This window comes from Phocoena sinus, chromosome 19, assembly GCF_008692025.1.
Source record: "Phocoena sinus isolate mPhoSin1 chromosome 19, mPhoSin1.pri, whole genome shotgun sequence".
Taxonomy (NCBI): Eukaryota; Metazoa; Chordata; class Mammalia; order Artiodactyla; family Phocoenidae; genus Phocoena; species Phocoena sinus.
In genome coordinates this window covers 57,827,545-57,843,579 of record NC_045781.1, presented here as the reverse complement: position 1 = coordinate 57,843,579, position 16,035 = coordinate 57,827,545, and the positions used below count along the sequence as shown (strand labels likewise).

The 16,035-nt window shown below is 49.1% G+C and overlaps 1 protein-coding gene across 11 annotated transcripts in view; it reads right to left on the bottom strand.

The window, feature by feature from the left end:
* Positions 1 to 16,035, bottom strand: part of BANP (BTG3 associated nuclear protein) — a 104,541-nt gene that overhangs the window by 71,605 nt on the left and 16,901 nt on the right. For 8 of the 11 annotated variants that reach the window (XR_004346929.1, XM_032613164.1, XM_032613160.1 and 5 more), the window contains exons 2-4: positions 8,542 to 8,680; positions 5,050 to 5,141; positions 1,303 to 1,502 (exon numbers count right to left, since the gene is read on the bottom strand). Coding sequence is in view for 9 of the 11 variants with exons in the window: in XM_032613164.1 (XP_032469055.1) it covers positions 1,303 to 1,502; positions 5,050 to 5,141; positions 8,542 to 8,611 (362 nt within the window). In the remaining 2 variants the exon portion in view is untranslated. Of the gene's footprint in view, positions 1 to 1,302; positions 1,503 to 5,049; positions 5,142 to 6,375; positions 6,527 to 8,541; positions 8,681 to 14,277; positions 14,297 to 16,035 lie in introns of those variants that run through there. The other 3 variants (XM_032613162.1, XM_032613169.1, XM_032613170.1) reach the window with 3 other exon arrangements.

Here is a 16,035-nt window from a genome sequence, read left to right as displayed (position 1 = left end):
CAGGCAGACCAGGACAGGCAGCCACCTTGACACGAGGCACATACTTGAGCACCCTCCTCAATCCCACGTGCCCCAGGGCACACGCGGGCGGACCTGCAGACGGGGCATCAGCCTGGCCGTGGCTCCCCCTCCTCTGAGCCCCACCGCCCTCCTCCGTAGACACACGGAAGAGAGGCAGCAGTTGGCCCAGAGAGCCACGACAAGACCCTCGGTAAAAGCCCCGAGCTCTCGCCAAGCGCAAAGACAGGTGTTGCCATCGTCACAGTGAGACTTCCTTGTAGCCCGCCGTGGGCAAGGATAAAAAACACCAGTGGAGGGCTTCCCTGGTGGCGCAGTGGTTGAGAGTCCGCCTGCCAATGCAGGGGACACGGGTTTGTGCCCCGGTCCGGGAAGATCCCACATGCCGCGGAGCGGCTGGGCCCGTGAGCCATGGCCGCTGAGCCTGTGCGTCCGGAACCCGTGCTCCGCAACGGGAGAGACCACAACAGTGAGAGGCCCGCGTACCGCAAAAAAAAAAAAAAAAAAAAAAAAAAACACCAGTGGAACTGATGGAAGGAGCCGCCCACGACCTGAGCTTCCGCTCATCTCAGCAGAGCCCCTGACGGTGCCCCGGACCAAGGACAGGCAAACAGGTCAGAGACAGAGACACCCTTCCCATCGGCCCACACTCTCCAGAAGCTCTGATTCAAACGGCACCTGAACTACTACATGTCACTACAGTTAGGCTCTAGATAGAAAAACAAAATACAGGCACAATAAAAACTATAGACAGAATGGAAAGTTTGATATACTCAAATGAAATGTATAAAAAGCTACCTATGGGGCTTCCCTTGTGGCGCAGTGGTTGAGAGTCCGTCTGCCGATGCAGGGGACACGCATTCGTGCCCCGGTCCGGGAAGATCCCACATGCCGTGGAGCAGCTGGGCCCGTGAGCCGTGGCCGCTGAGCCTGCGCGTCCGGAGCCTGTGCTCCGCAACGGGAGAGGCCACGACAGTCAGAGGCCGGCGTACCGCAAAAAAAAAAAAAAAAACAAAAAAACAAAAAAAACAAGCTACCTATGAAGAAAAAATTCTCTCAAGACTAGCCAGATGGAACAGAAAAAAAAAAGAAGAAACTAACGTACAGCTTCAAAGCTCCAGTGGGCCAATTCCAAAGGAGAGATGCACCAGCCTGGCTTATGTCAAAAAGAAACTGTGAGGACGACCCCAGTCGCCCCGCAGAGGCCCCGTGTTTCTTTCCAGTCTGACTAGGATCCCGCCCTGAAAGCACCAAGGGGCATGGGCCCGGGGAGGAGGTCCTTACCATCGCACTTTGTTGCAGGTCTGGGTGGCGCCGAGAGGAGAGCCCGCCACCATGGGCACCTGGATGGGGCTGTGCTGCTTGTTGGTAACCAGATCCAGTTTCTCTTCCAGTGATTTACATGTGGCCTCCAGAGCCTGCAGCTTGGCTTCAATGCTATCCAATCGCAAGCAGATTGTCTGGTTAATGGAATACAGGAATGACTGCAAGTGAAAAAAAGGAAAGCTTCAGGAAGGACATCCTGAACTCCAAGGAGATGATTCCAAGGAACATCAAACAGCTATTTCCCAGACTCAGCTGTATCTATTCCCACAGAACACTCCCCGCACTTAGGCCAGAAGCATTTCACCAAACAAGCTCGACCTTGTGCACTCACAATGTGACTACTTAATCGGGCTTGCTCTTCTCTGTGTAGTCGCGATTCTTAGTTACACTTAAGCCCGTATAACACGAGATGTAAGTGGACGCTACAACGCAAGTTTCTATTAATCAGTAAACTTACACATAAAACTGGTCAGATTCTACAATGAAAACAGATGACATCCAACATCAAAACGGCCCGGAAACCCGTCTGCTCGTGTTACACTCCCCCGAGCCCCACCCCCAAGGTGAAATGTGGCAATGACTCTCCCGCGCGTGGGAGCAGCACGCCTGCCACCTAGTGGCCACAGAAAGAGCAGCCTCGCCTTCCACTGCTGCCACCCAAGTCCCGCCGACCACAGGGACGTGTGTGGCTCCAAAGGCAAGGAACGGCTCAGACAAACACCGGACAGGAAGCCCGCCCCCTCCCACGGCGGCTGCTCCAGCCCTGAGTCGGCAGGGGCACAGAGGGAAGCAGGCTGCTGCCCCCGCTGGCCTCACCAGCTGATACTGGGAAACGGGCGTCAGCCCAGAGCAAGCCCCTGGAGCATCCAACCGCCCAGCTCAGCAGTGAGGGGGGCAGGGGGGCAGCAGCTGAAATAGTGAAGAGTTCGTATTTTACCTTGTCTCTCTCCTTTTCTGCCCTTGACTTCAAAGGGAAAAATGCCCAGAGTGCCAGTCACATCAGCAGGAAGGGGACAGACTGCGGAGAGCAGACGGGCACGGGGGCCATTCGGAGCAGACCGGGACCCCAGCGCACGGCGGCACGGAGGCCGGCCCCTCTGCCCACTGGCCGCGGCTGACCCACTCCGGCGGCCGCTCCCCTTCCTCATGGGAGGTGACCCCACAGCTGAGCCACGTGGCCCATCACACCGTGCGGCTGGAGTCAAGGCCCAGGAGGCGAGGAAAATGGATACTCTTATTCAGTGCTTTGAACAGACTGAGCTGATCTTCTGAGGATATTAAACACATCTGTCTAACTGCCCGGTCTGAACAGCAGCAAGGGCAGCAGTGGGGTAAATAAAACCCACACACTGTCCCAACAACCTGCTGTGTCTCAAGCAATCACCCCCCTGACAAGTCCCATCGCGGGAGAGCTAACACATACGGGAGAGGACTAAATCCCACACCCTCCGCTGACTCCCCCACAGGAGGACGGGCCGTGGAGGCACGGCAGACCGTGCCAGGGTCATGTGGAGACACAGCGTGGGCGGCCCATCCCGAGAGTGACATCGAGGCAGCGCCCGAGGCCCACCCTGACCTAAGACGTCGTGACAACCACTAGCCGCTGGCTGAAGTCTTGAGATAAAATCACTGATGACCCCACTATTTTTTATAATTTGAAGACATCAACCATGCGGCTCCCAAATTCCCTAAACACAGTGAAACCTCGTCGTCTTAATCCTGAATTAGAAGTGATTCTGCCCGGAGTTTGGACAGACATCACCGTTAATACACTAGTAACACAACTTCACAAACCAATAAAACAAAGGAAGGCAGAGAACAGTACTTTTAAATAAGTCTTCTATATACAAGGGATATTAACCAAAAATCATCCAAATCTATTCCTTTTAAAGAGCTCTGAGCAACCTAAGTGTCCATCCACAGAAGAATGGATAAAGAAGATGTGGCACGTATATACAATGGAATACTACTCAGCCATAAAAGGAAACCAAATTGAGTTATCTGTAGTGAGGTGGATGGACCTAGAGTCTGTCCTACAGAGTGAAGTCAGTCAGAAAGAGAAAGACAAATACCGTATGCTAACACATATATATGGAATCTAAAAAAAAAAAGGTTCTGATGAACCTAGGGGCAGGACAGGAATAAAGACACAGACATAGAGAATGGACTTGAGGACACAGGGAGGGGGAAGCTGGGGCAAAGTCCGGGAGTGGCATGGACATATATACACCACCGAATGTAAAATGGATAGCTAGTGGGAAGCAGCCACATAGCACAGGGAGATCAGTTCAGTGCTTTGTGACCACCTAGAGGGGTGGGATAGGGAGGGTGGGAGGGAGACACAAGAGGGAGGAGATATGGGGATATATGTATCCATATAGCTGATTCACTCTGTTATACAACAGAAACTAACACAGCATTGTGAAGCAATTATACTCCAATAAAGATATATTTAAAAATTAAATTAAAGTAACCAATTTAAAGTGAAAAAAATAAAATAAACAGCTCTGGCAATCTGGTGAGCACACTTTTCCTAGCACACGGGTGCCAGGTTCAAGCCGGGGCCCGAGGCCCTGCTCGCCGACCAGGGGACGGGGCTGAGGCGGGGGCGCTTTCACTGCACCTCATCCACATCTGACTGCTGTGCTGTTTACCACACACGCCTCTTTTGTGATAAAATTATAACTGCATTTTATTTTAAGACATAATGTGGGGTTACTGAAGCAGCAGCCCTCTATCCATTAGTAGGAAATAGAAATTTAACTGAATGTGTCTTTAAACCACGCCACGTATCTTTAAGCTCACGCTGCTTCTCCTTGTTAAAAAGATGAGCCAGATGTTTCTAAACACAGCCCTATAGAAGCAGAGGGTATAGGAGAAGTCGCTTTGGTTCTCTGCACTGCTGTCCTAACTTCTCACAGGTGTTTATCTCTGTGGCTCTGCAAACTGCAGACCAAACAAGCAAACCCAAGAACCAGCCATCACCCACGACTGACTCTGTGGTTTCCCAGACCCCATCCAGCAAACTTTAAAATTTAGGTGACTTAAACGACAGGCACAAAAGTGCTTCATCACTAGTAGAAAATATTCGCCACAGGAATTGTGCACTTTCCCTTTGTGCACGCTAGGTCCACGGGTCTACGGAGGAAGAGGCCTCATGTGGCAGCGATCCCAATTAAACCATGTGATTCTTCAAGGGAAAACGTCATGCCTTTATGCATTCGTGGGGGGCTGAACAGTGACTCCCAGAAATGATACGTCTACATCATCACCCCCAGAACCTACAAATGTGGCCTTTCTTGGAAACAGTATCTTTCCAAATGTAATCAAATTAAGATGAGGTCATCCTAGGTTAGGGTGGCCCTAAATCCAATGAGACTGCCCTTATAAGAGACAGAAAAGGAGAGACACAGACAGGGAGGAGAGGCCACGTGAAGACGGAGGCAGATACTAGAGGGAAGCGGCCACGAGGCAAGGGACGCCTGGGGCTCCCAGGAGCTGAAAGAGGCAAGAGGGACCCTCCCCCAGAGCCTCTGCAGGGAACTCAGCCCTGGTGACAAACTGATTTCAAACTTCTGGCCTCCGGGACTGTGAGAGAGTAAATTTCTATTGTTTTAAGTGCTCCCCGCTCCGCCCCGCACTGTGATAATTCGTTACGGCAGCCCCACATAAGATACAAACAAAAACATACATTCATATTTTTACCTTTATAGAAGGATCCTGGCAATTGATCTCTAGTCGCTGACGTTTCAAAGCTGGTTCATCTTCGTCTGTCACTACATGATTCTCCAGTACAACTGAAAATTAAAGGCAGAGACAAAAAAACTTTAATTCAAAAGGTTTTACAGAGCTGTTTAATATTAGGACAGGAAACAGTTCTGACACCTTAAAAGTGTAGAGGTGTCACCTTGAGGTGACATGAGAAATGGCACAACCGGCTTCACATTTTACTTTTTACAGATGTAACTTAAAATTCTCAGTCAGGCAGAAAACAGGATCTCTCCCTAACCTCAAGAAAAACTGAGATACCGGATACATTTTCTCGCTAATGCGCCACTGAGTTGACCCCAACACCAAGACTGCAGGCTTCTCACTCAATGCTCTATCCGGCTACCCTTTTCTGATAGAATCCAATCGCTAATAATGATTTCTTCCCGACTTTAAAATAAAGTCTTGTCAGCCGGCCACCTCATTCCAAAATCAAAGCCACTCTCTGAATATTACAGTTTCTGAGGTGCTAATCATCAAACTTGTCTCAAACGTAACACGCTAAGTTACAGGGAAAGCTGTTCCCCCGGCCAGTGTGGCTGAAATCAAGGCCTCCCACCAGCACCTTCCAAGGGGTCTTCAGGGCTTCTCCACGGATGAGCAACTCGGCCCAAGTTCAAGGCCGGCACCACATGGTCCCAAGCCCGGTGCCTTTACACCTGTATGTGCCAGGTGATTTGTCGCAAAACTCTAAAATGTAAAGATGCTGAACAGACCTGCGACTCTAACGTGAACCTTTCAGGGGTCCCAGGCGAGACCAGTAAGCTGGTTTCCAGAGCTAAGTTGTCACCCAAAGCTCTACCTCACAGAAACCAGCCACGGGCCAACGATGCCAGAAGCACCCTGCTAACCAGAGGGCCCGGCATAGTACACTGTGTCTCCACACCTCCAACACCTCCATAAAATGTGTGGGAATGAATTGTCATTAAGGTAAAAAAGGAAAAATCCGTGGCTACAAGTGCAAAACACAGGTTCTCAGAACCTTCATCAAAGCCTACCTACTCCCACTGGACGTTGGTAATTAAGAAAGGACTGGGAGGACGGGGAGACTCCGGCAACCGCTAGTCTGATCCTTTTAACTTGCTGAAATCCAGTCCAGAGAGGTTAAGCGACTTGACCAGGGTCACACAGCTGGCTTCCTGTAACTACAGGAAGAAGACTCCAAGCCCTTGGCAGAGCGAAGCACCTCAGGCTGTAAGCAAAGGGCAGCAGAGTAGATGAGGGAGAGGAGACACAGCCCGTGGCGGGGACAGGGGCACACACCTGGGTTCCGGCGCTCACTTTCTACGGGCCGCGGGGCTGCTATTTACTTTCTTCTTGGTCCTTTTTTACTTTGTTTTTTACCATTCTGCGTGCATTACTTTTAAAATTAGACAAAAGAACTCAGTGTTCATTTTAAAGCCATCACGATCACCTGCAATGACAGGCCCGATGAAATTTACAATCGTATGTGTGTGCAGATGGGCAAAGACACTGCAGCCATGTGGTGAGTGCGTGCAAAGGCACAAGAACCTAAGCATTTTGATTTTAAATGGAAATCAGAAAAAAACGGAAGGACATACATGCCAACAATTTAAAAGCAGTTCTATCACTAGGATTCTGGGAAACTTATTTCTTCTACTTGCTTGACTATACGTTTAAGTTTTACAAAGTTCACATTTTAGAAATGAGGAAAAAAATCATCTCAATCTTAAACCCGCTCAGGACAATCGTGGGGGAGGCAGCACAGTGCTTGCCGGCGTTGGGGGAGCCCTCTGGGGCCAGAGATGGCAGGCCTCCTGTCTACGGAGGCCTCAGGAAGCCCTGCACACAGTAGGTGTTCACTACACAGCCACAGCTATACTTCCCAGTTAGTTAAGGAAGCCACGTGGAACAACACCAGGACCCGAAGTGACTTCTCTAACCCTTCCTTGGACTGTAATCTACAGAGAGAGAAATGGCGAAGTAAACTGTCAGAACGTTGATAGTTCTAAAAATGCTTAACATTTATATAACTGGAACGTTTTTCTTTTACAGCATTGCAGTGTGAGTGTTTTCTAAAGAGACGGTCATCCACCCACCAAAATATGAACAGCTGTTTTTAAAACTGTGATGTACAGTGACAGCGCTGCGTTTTTTCTAGGTCACTGGTTTCTGAGGTGTGGCACTAAATGAGGTCAAGGCGTCACATTCTCGCTCTAAACAAACGGGGTCACTTTCACAGAGAAAACGGGGGTTAAACAGCTACATTCAGACACCCTGACTTGGCTCAAGGATCTGGCAGGTCTTGATCTTGCCAGTTACCAGGTGACAGTGCCTCTCATAAACAACTCAGAGGCAAAATGACAAAAACTGACTAAAGAATAGCGTTCGTGAAAGGGTGCCCCAATCTCTTTGTGACTGCTTGTTCAATCCCCAGATCACGTGCTACCCACCCTTCCATACATAACTCATTTCCCAGCGAAGCTTTTTCAACTAACAGAGCAAAGAGATCACACAAGATAGACATCGTCATACTTTCTTATGAGATTTCTGAAAATTCTCTTTTCTGTGGGGAAAAAAGTTAGCATTTCAACTCTACTATTCCAGAAGGAATAAGCAGACAACCAAGACGCTATGTGATTTAACTGTGTGTGCTTGTTATTTCAAACTTAACAGAAATATAAAACTTGACGAAAAAAAAAAAAGGAGGACCCTTACTAAGAAATCCTTTTATAAAATAAAGTGCTAACAAAGTATTTCATAGGTGAAGTCATTCAAGATGAAGTTCTTGAAATTTAGAGTTTCCCTTATAACGTGTCTAATATCTAGTTAAGGTTCCAAAGTAGATGGGTGCCTTTAACGTGACTAAGGAAAATTACCAGCCCTGGCAAAAGGGCAGGAAAGTCACCTCACAGAATAATCGGATAAAGTGTGTCTTTACCAAAACTCTGAACATACACAGCAGTTCAGCTTCTGGGAACTCACCCTACGAAAGTATTTGCGGCAATACGCAGCGAGGACCTTTGTAGCAGGGTGTACTTAAAAGAAAAACAGTGTTAACGATGTCAACGGCGTCCCCAGGGAAGAGGTGGATGAAGGAGGGAGCAGCGTGCATGGAACACCTCGCAGGTGTCCACGTGCAGGGCAGACTGTCCACAGCAGGGGAAGAGGCCCAGATGTGACCACAGGGGGCCTTAAAGGGGAGTCAGGGGAGCTGGGGGCAGGGCAGGAAGAGGGGCCGAGGCTGGACAGCCACGTGTGGTGCAGAGGTGGGCCGAGGAGAGGCGGAGGGACCACCAGGATGGGCATGGGGCTGACAGAGCTCACACACTCTGGTCCGGGTTTTTCATACAGGGCACGCACCGCTTTTTCTCTTGCTTTACTGAAGGGAGAGGAAACTTATGGAAGCGCTTTGGGGCTTTTACAGACTCGGGGGAGCGCCGGCTCCCTACTTCCCGCGCTCTGTACCTGGGTGGTCGGGACTCAGCTCCTCCACGGCAATCTGCACCACATCCGCCAGGTCCTGTTCTGACATCATCCAGGACGAGAGGAGAGTGGCCGGTCAATGGGCAGGAACCAGACTCACGAGGCACGGGGTTTCTGTCACCTAGAAACAAAAGCCAGGATAGCGGAGAGGGAGATGAACGAGCCCGACCTTGAAACGCTGGAAACTGCTAGCCACGTTCTGTATCCAAGAGGACACCAGAAGCCTGTGGGTTTTTAAAATATAGGGTTCTTCTTGCCCCAAACCACCAAAAGGTTAGTGTCCTTTGAGAACTGAGAAATGGCCCCCGAACATTTCTCGCTGCCTCTGTCCTTCAGCACCAGACTAGTCCCCACCTCGCCAGTCCATTCCCACACCGCCTCCTAAGTCACCTTCCTAAGACAGCTAGAACGCATCACCCCAAGCCAGACGTCCCTGGGTCCCCTTCTTGCCCACGGAACACGTCCTGTCCCTCGCCTGCCCCTGCCGGCTCTCAGATCCACTAGACACACCACACCCCGGAGAGCACTGAAAACATACCTCCCGAATTTTACCCAAACGGACCCTTCCGCCAAGGCTGTCCCCTCGCCCCATTTCCACTCCTCGCGGCGCCCTCCCCTCAGGCAGGCAGAGAGCGGCAGCTCCTGGGAGGACTGAGCCCAGCACCGGCCCCCTGCCCCAGCCCGGGGCCTGTCCACCACCACCCTGCCGCCGCCGAGATGGCACCACATCTGCAACGCAGTGCGTTCCTTTCTTCCTGATCCTCAAACACTCCAATTAGGCCTAGACACACCTTCTCCAAGACAGAAATGAGGCCACTTCACTCCAAATACGACCCATCAACACAGCGGTCTAAATGCAGTACTTGCAAACAGGGTGCCTGGAGATCAGGAATCAATGCCACCATAATACTTTTATCATTCTACACTTTATATTTTAATTACCTATAAACAAGTATTTATGAAAGAAGTAATCTATCTTCCCCAACTGGACTGCACGTTCCCTGAGGGCGGACAGCGGGCACCCAACTCTACAGCACAGCGCCTGCCCCGCACGTGCCCACCCCCACCATGCCCACGCAGGGCAGCTGAATTAAGAGTTTCAGATCACCTAGCCTCAATCAGGAGTCTACTGACAGCTCCTTTAAATGGCTAAGTTCCAAAGGCATAAAATTAAATTCGCAGGTTCCACACATGTTCGTAAATCCTATAAAGCCAGATTTAAATTCTACAGCTTAAACGGTAGCAGCGCCAGGATTTCTTAGGGACAGCCATTTGCAGAAGGAGCCAAGCTCCTGCCTTAAATTTCCCTTCACAAAACGAACACAACACCTTCATGTAGGTGCAATCCATCAAATGGCCGAGGTGTGTTACCGCCATTTAGACACCTCACGCGAGACTGAGGAAAGCACGAAAGCACCAAACGTCCCTTCCAGAGCAGACGCCGATGACAAACAACTGGGGCGGGGACCGCAGAGGTACTGCCGGCGAGCCCTTCAGAAGTCCAGCTGGGGAGGGGTGGCAGTGACAGAGATTTTTAATCTCTCAAATGAGGACAGCGAACCCAGGTCAGGGTCTGTAACAAGCTGAGAGATCGGGTGTTTCCTGAAGAGCCCCAAAGCATGAGCGAGTGGGCAAACCACTGACAGCACGAGGTCCTCAAGGGTGCAGCAAGGAGGAAGCAGGGGTCAGCGAGAAGGAAAAATCGGGTCTGCTTGGGAACAGTGGCTGAACCCAGGAGGTGAGCACCACTGGGGGCAGACAAACGCCCAGCATTCTGGGCCACGGACGCTCAAAGACTACTCATCCAAAGCTCCCTCCTGCGCTAAATACACTGGAAAGAAATGACTAGAATAGAATACGAAGCATACAGGACAGGGAGAATGAGAGTCTAATTACGGGGGGGAGAGGAAAACAGCAAGGAGAGCGCAAGAAAACAGCTACCACATTTTTTACAACTTTCTAAAAACAACAGAAAATAGAGCTCTAGGACACGGAAATTAGAAAAACTATTCTAAATCTAGCCTTCCTTCCATATATCCAGGAAAATCAATTCCACAGAAAATTAACAAAAGAAAATATTGAGGTCAAATCTCATGCCAAGGTGATATATTTTAAAAGTGGATAGGAGTAAAGTAGCATCACTACGGACAGTTAAAGCATGCTAGAAAGACATGTCCCTAAGAGATGAAAACTCTATCTTAATATTTCAAAACAAACTAATATTCATGAAGGAAATTATATAAGGTATCACTAACCATAAACCAGCATTAGAAAAACTCAGAAATGAGGGGGGAAACTCAGAAAAGATTAGAAATAAAAGGAAAATAATTTTGGAAATGAAGGCTAAACTAGAAGGAATCCAAGAGCAAGTAAATACAATAAACTACACCGTAAGAAAAACAAAATGGGGGCTTCCCTGGTGGCACAGTGGTTAAGAATCCGCCTGCCAATTCAGAGGACGCAGGTTCGAGCTCTGGTCCCGGAAGACCCCACATGCCGCGGAGCAACTAAGCCCACGCACCACAACTACTGAGCCTGCGCTCTGGAGCCCGCAAGCCACAACTACTGAGCCTGCAAGCCACAACTACTGAAGTCCGCGTGCCTAGAGCCCATGCTCCGCAACAAGAGAAGCCACTGCAACGAGAAGCCTGCGCACCGCAACGAAGAGCAGCCCCTGCTCGCCGCAACTAGAGAAAGGCCGCATGCAGCAATGAAGACCCAATGCAGCCAAAAATAAATAGAATAAAATAAATAAATTTATTTAAAAAAAAGAAATGAGGGCTTCCCTGGTGGCGCAGTGGTTGAGAGTCTGCCTGCCAATGCAAGGGACACGGGTTCAAGCCCTGGTCTGGGAAGATCCCACGTGTCACGGAGCAGCTGGGCCCGTGAGCCACAAATACTGAGCTCTGCGCGTCTGGAGCCTGTGCTCCGCAGCAAGAGAGGCCACGACAGTGAGAGGCCCGCGCACCGCGATGAAGAGTGGCCCCCGCTTGCCACAACTAGAGAAAGCCCTCGCACAGAAACGAAGACCCAACACAGCCAAAAATAAATAAATGAATAAATAAATTTATAAAAAAAAAAAAAAAAAGAAATGAAAGAAAAAGATTGAAGAAAAAGTAGCTGACAAGCAAAGAGGATGCAACATATGTTTAATGGGGGACTCTACAAAGAAAACCAAAGGAAAGCGATGAACTGGAATACTACAAGCAAATCCAAAAAACCTCTTCAGAAATGAGGAGAAAACATTTGAAACTACTTATGAAAAAGACACACCATAAACCTGGGGCAGGGCAGGCAGAACAACCAATACCAAGACACATTCTAGTAAAACTATTTAAAGAAAAAAAGAAAAGTTATTTTAGACATCTAGACAAAAATACTGGACACCTTAAAATAGTGGGGGGCAGGGCAGGTTATCCAACTACAGCAGAAGAAGGGAGACTCACACACACAAGACACTAGAGGAAAGTAACGGGAGCCTTTACACCCAAAGTGAGCTTCAGGTACACAGGCAGCAACTTATGCCAACATACAGCACTCAGAGAACAGCGCTCCCAGAAACCCTTCCTGAAGAAACTGCTGGAAAACAAGATTCAGAAAACCAAGGTCACTTGGAGAGACAACATATGAACTGGTCAGTGGTGAGCAGTCTACGTTTACATGGAGAACCGAGACTAAAGGAGAAAGCAGTCTGCAACGGCTCTATGCTCCGACAACGGAGATACAATTTACCTGCTTAGAAATGGGGAGAAAAATTGGGAGAATACACACAAAACAAATTTTAACAATTTTAACAATCACACTGAGTGGTGGCGTTGGAATTCCCTCCGAGAATTTTCCATGCGCAAATGAGGATCTACAGGATATTCCAATTCCGTCACTCCCGATGTCCTGACAAGCAGATCCAGAGGTCGGGCAGAAGAGGTCTCGGGGCTGCGGATTTGACTCCGGGCATGTATTGGAATTGGACATATGAACTCAGGTGTGTGTGCAGAATCCAGGAGCTGAATCCAGTAGCAGCGTGTCTCCCTACAGCCTACACTGTGAAATACCGCCTCTCACCAAGAGATGAGGGCTTCCTGGAGAAATGGCTAATTCCACATCTGAGGCAAGGAATATGCAAGATAACATCTTGTCATCCCAGATGTAGGGAAGCGATCAAAGACGTCAGGGTTGTACCAAAAGGACTCAGAAACCAACTCAAAGATGCTCCTCCTGGCAAAAGGTGGGAAAAAATGACCCTCAACAAGGATAACCACGTCCATGGGCTGAAAGAGAAATATTTTTACATTCATTAAACGGGGGGGGGGGGGCGTCAAAAAGGCCCCTATAAATTAAAGGAGACTTCAATGACAACAACAAACAGGCAAAACTATGATTTTCTCTATTTGTATTATATTTAATAAAAAGGTTTTTCTTAAGGCAAAATTCAAACAAAGTGGAAAACACTTGTTACACATGCACCAAAGAGCTAATTTCCTTCTTTCACAGCAACAGAAAAAAGACCAATAAAGCTAATCAAAAGGAGGATAAGAATGAGAGTAAATTCACAGGGAAAAAAGTCGCAAAGCTTTTCAACACGAGAAGACACGACCTCTCAATGCAAATTTCAACCAGCCGCTCAGTGTGACAGGCGTGCTAGAGGCCTGTCAGGACGTGGGCGCTCTCGTGCACGTCTGATGGGAGCTTAGCTCTGAAGACCAATAGGCAACAGGCATCAAAGTGCTGCTGCCCGGCCTGACCTTCCCACCAAGGAATCCTCCCAGCACAGAGAGTCACACGTTTGTGCAAATATCTACCCACCGGAGAAACAAAACAACCAAGGCATTGCTTTTAGCAGCAAAAGAATGGATGATGCAACCTGAATGCTGTTTTAAAAAAACAAGTCTGGCACAGCTGAACAATGAGAGACTAGGCAACAGTCTAGAACAGGGGTCCCCAACCCCCGGGCCATGGACTGATACCAGTCTGTGGCCTGTCAGGAACCGGGCCGCACAGCAGGAAGTAAGTGGCGGGCGAGCGAGTGAAGCTTCACCTGCCGCTCCCCATGGCTCCCCATCACGCACATGACCGCCTGAGCCATTCCCCCCACCATCTGTGCAAAAATTTGTCTTCCATGAAACCGGTCCCTGGTGCCGAAAAGGTTGGGGACTGCTGGTCTAGAAGGACCAGTCAGAGCTCTCTAAGGAACAACTCCCGAGATGCAGTATTACATGAACAAAAATGGGGCAGAATGTGTACAACGCACTTTAAAAAAAAAAAAAATGCTAGACACGCACACAGTATCCCTGGGGCACAAAGATGAAAGGAAATTGTATTTGCCTTTTTTTTATCATGTACATTTATCAGCTTTTCAAAAGTAAAAATACTTTTTAAAAATGGTCAGACCACTAAATATTGAGGCGTCCACCGTGAGGAAATCCTCACCTCCGACCTCCCTCATATGCAGTATGACTCTCAGCCCTGGCACCCGTTCAGCCTCACCCGCAGCCCCAGGACTCAGAGGCAGGCAGGACCTGCCGGGGTTATTCTAAACCTGGGTCCTCTGAAGGTGACCTCTGAGCAGGTTAACTGTGGTTGGTACAAAGACCAAAGCCACTAGGGCCATAACTCGGTCTTTTTTCCAAACTAAGAACCAAAGCAAGGACTATTAAAGGGGTACAGTGGACTCCTTCATGAAGGCAGTGGCCCTCAGTTAGATAATACCACCCTACCCACCTTTGAATTGATGGATTTAAAACGTTTTAGGTCACACACTGCTTTCAGGATCTACTTTTTAAAAACTGACAGATCCTTTTCCAGGAAAAAAGCACAGACGCAGTCCTGCCAAGTTTCAGAGCCTCAGAATTACCAGAGACTGCTGGCTGCCTACCCCAGTACCTGCTCTCCCTGGTGCTCAGTGTTACAAGAATCCGAATTCACAGGGCACGGGGCCACCAGAGAGCACAGCCGCTGCTGCAGCACACCGTGGCCACGTGACCCACTCTGGCCAATGGGGTGTGAGCGCAGACGCGGTGCGGGGCAGCTCCTGGACCTTTCCTCCTTCTTGCCCTCCTGCTGCTGGCCTCCTGGACTGCCTGCCTCGGACTTCCTTTATAGCAAAGGAAAATCACCAACCACCTGCTCTAAAAACAACACATTCTGGAACCTGCTGCATGCAGCCAGGCTTAACCTCCGTGACTCACCCTGAAGTCCATTCATGGTGGCCCTGGGGCCACACGTCCCAGGTGAAATACCTGTCTCTCACAAATGGCTGGTGGAAAGTTCTCAGGTGCCCAACTCAAGCTTTTCCCGATTTCTAGAAGCTCCGTGTGTGACTTAAGAAAATACTCCGAGCTCACCATAAAATCCTGAATCCTACCCTCTTCCAAATGAGGACACCACACAATTACCCAAGCTGTTTACTCAAAATGACTCTACTGCCAGGATAAAGAGTCATTTAAAATTCTGCTAACAGTGAACGTACGAACAGAAAAAATTAGGGCAACAGGCCCAAGAAAACTAGAACAGAACGATGCATGTGGATGCCAGTTTGGCAACTGAAACTTGCCATTTCTCAGAAATCCTGGAGACAGTCCAGTCTTAATATCGTAAAGGAGCTGGACTGCGATTACTGTTCAATAATGTATCTAAACAGCAACGACTACAAGCCTGTGAAGAGAGCATCTTCCAGGGTGCCGGCGGAAAAAGAGCCCACCGACCCAAATCAACCACCCAAGTGCTCAGCCGCAGGGAACTAGTAAAGTAAATGACATGAGACACCGCAGTCATTCATGTGAATGGCAAGGTCTCCAGAACACAATACTAACAGAAAGGAGTATAAGAGGAAAATTGCATGTATGTGTAGTCACGTGCCCGTGTGTAGTCACGTGTCCGTGTATGCAAATGCACACGAGATGCTCTGGAATGATACACACTGAACCAAGGTGACACAGGAGGGAAAAGGTACAGATAAAACAACCTGACCTTCATCCTTTATCCTTCTGGACTGCTGAGCTTTTTTTTTTTTTTTTGGCTGCGTTGGGTCTTCGTTGCTGTGTGCAGGCTTCCTCTAGTTGCGGCGAGCAGGGCTACTCTTCATTGGGGTGTGTGGGCTTCTCACTGCAATGACTTCTCTTGTTGCGGCGCACAGGCTCTAGGCACACGGGCTTCGGTAGTTGTGGTTCGCGGGCTCTGGAGTGCAGGCTCAGTAGTCGTGGTGCACGGGCTTAGTTGCCCCGCGGCATGTGGGATCTTCCCGGACCAGGGCTTGAACCCGTGTCCCCTGCGTTGGCAGGTGGGTTCTTAACCACTGCGCCACCAGGGAAGCCCCTGGACTGTTGAACTTTCTATAAGTACATGTTATTTATTGTGCTCATTATTACTGTTTTTCTAAAACAGAGCAGTAAGTACACAGATGAGGCCAAGCACATCAAATCTGGATAAAAATTAGGGAGCCTTCTTCAATCCTGCCTTAAATCCACCTCCCAGCCTACA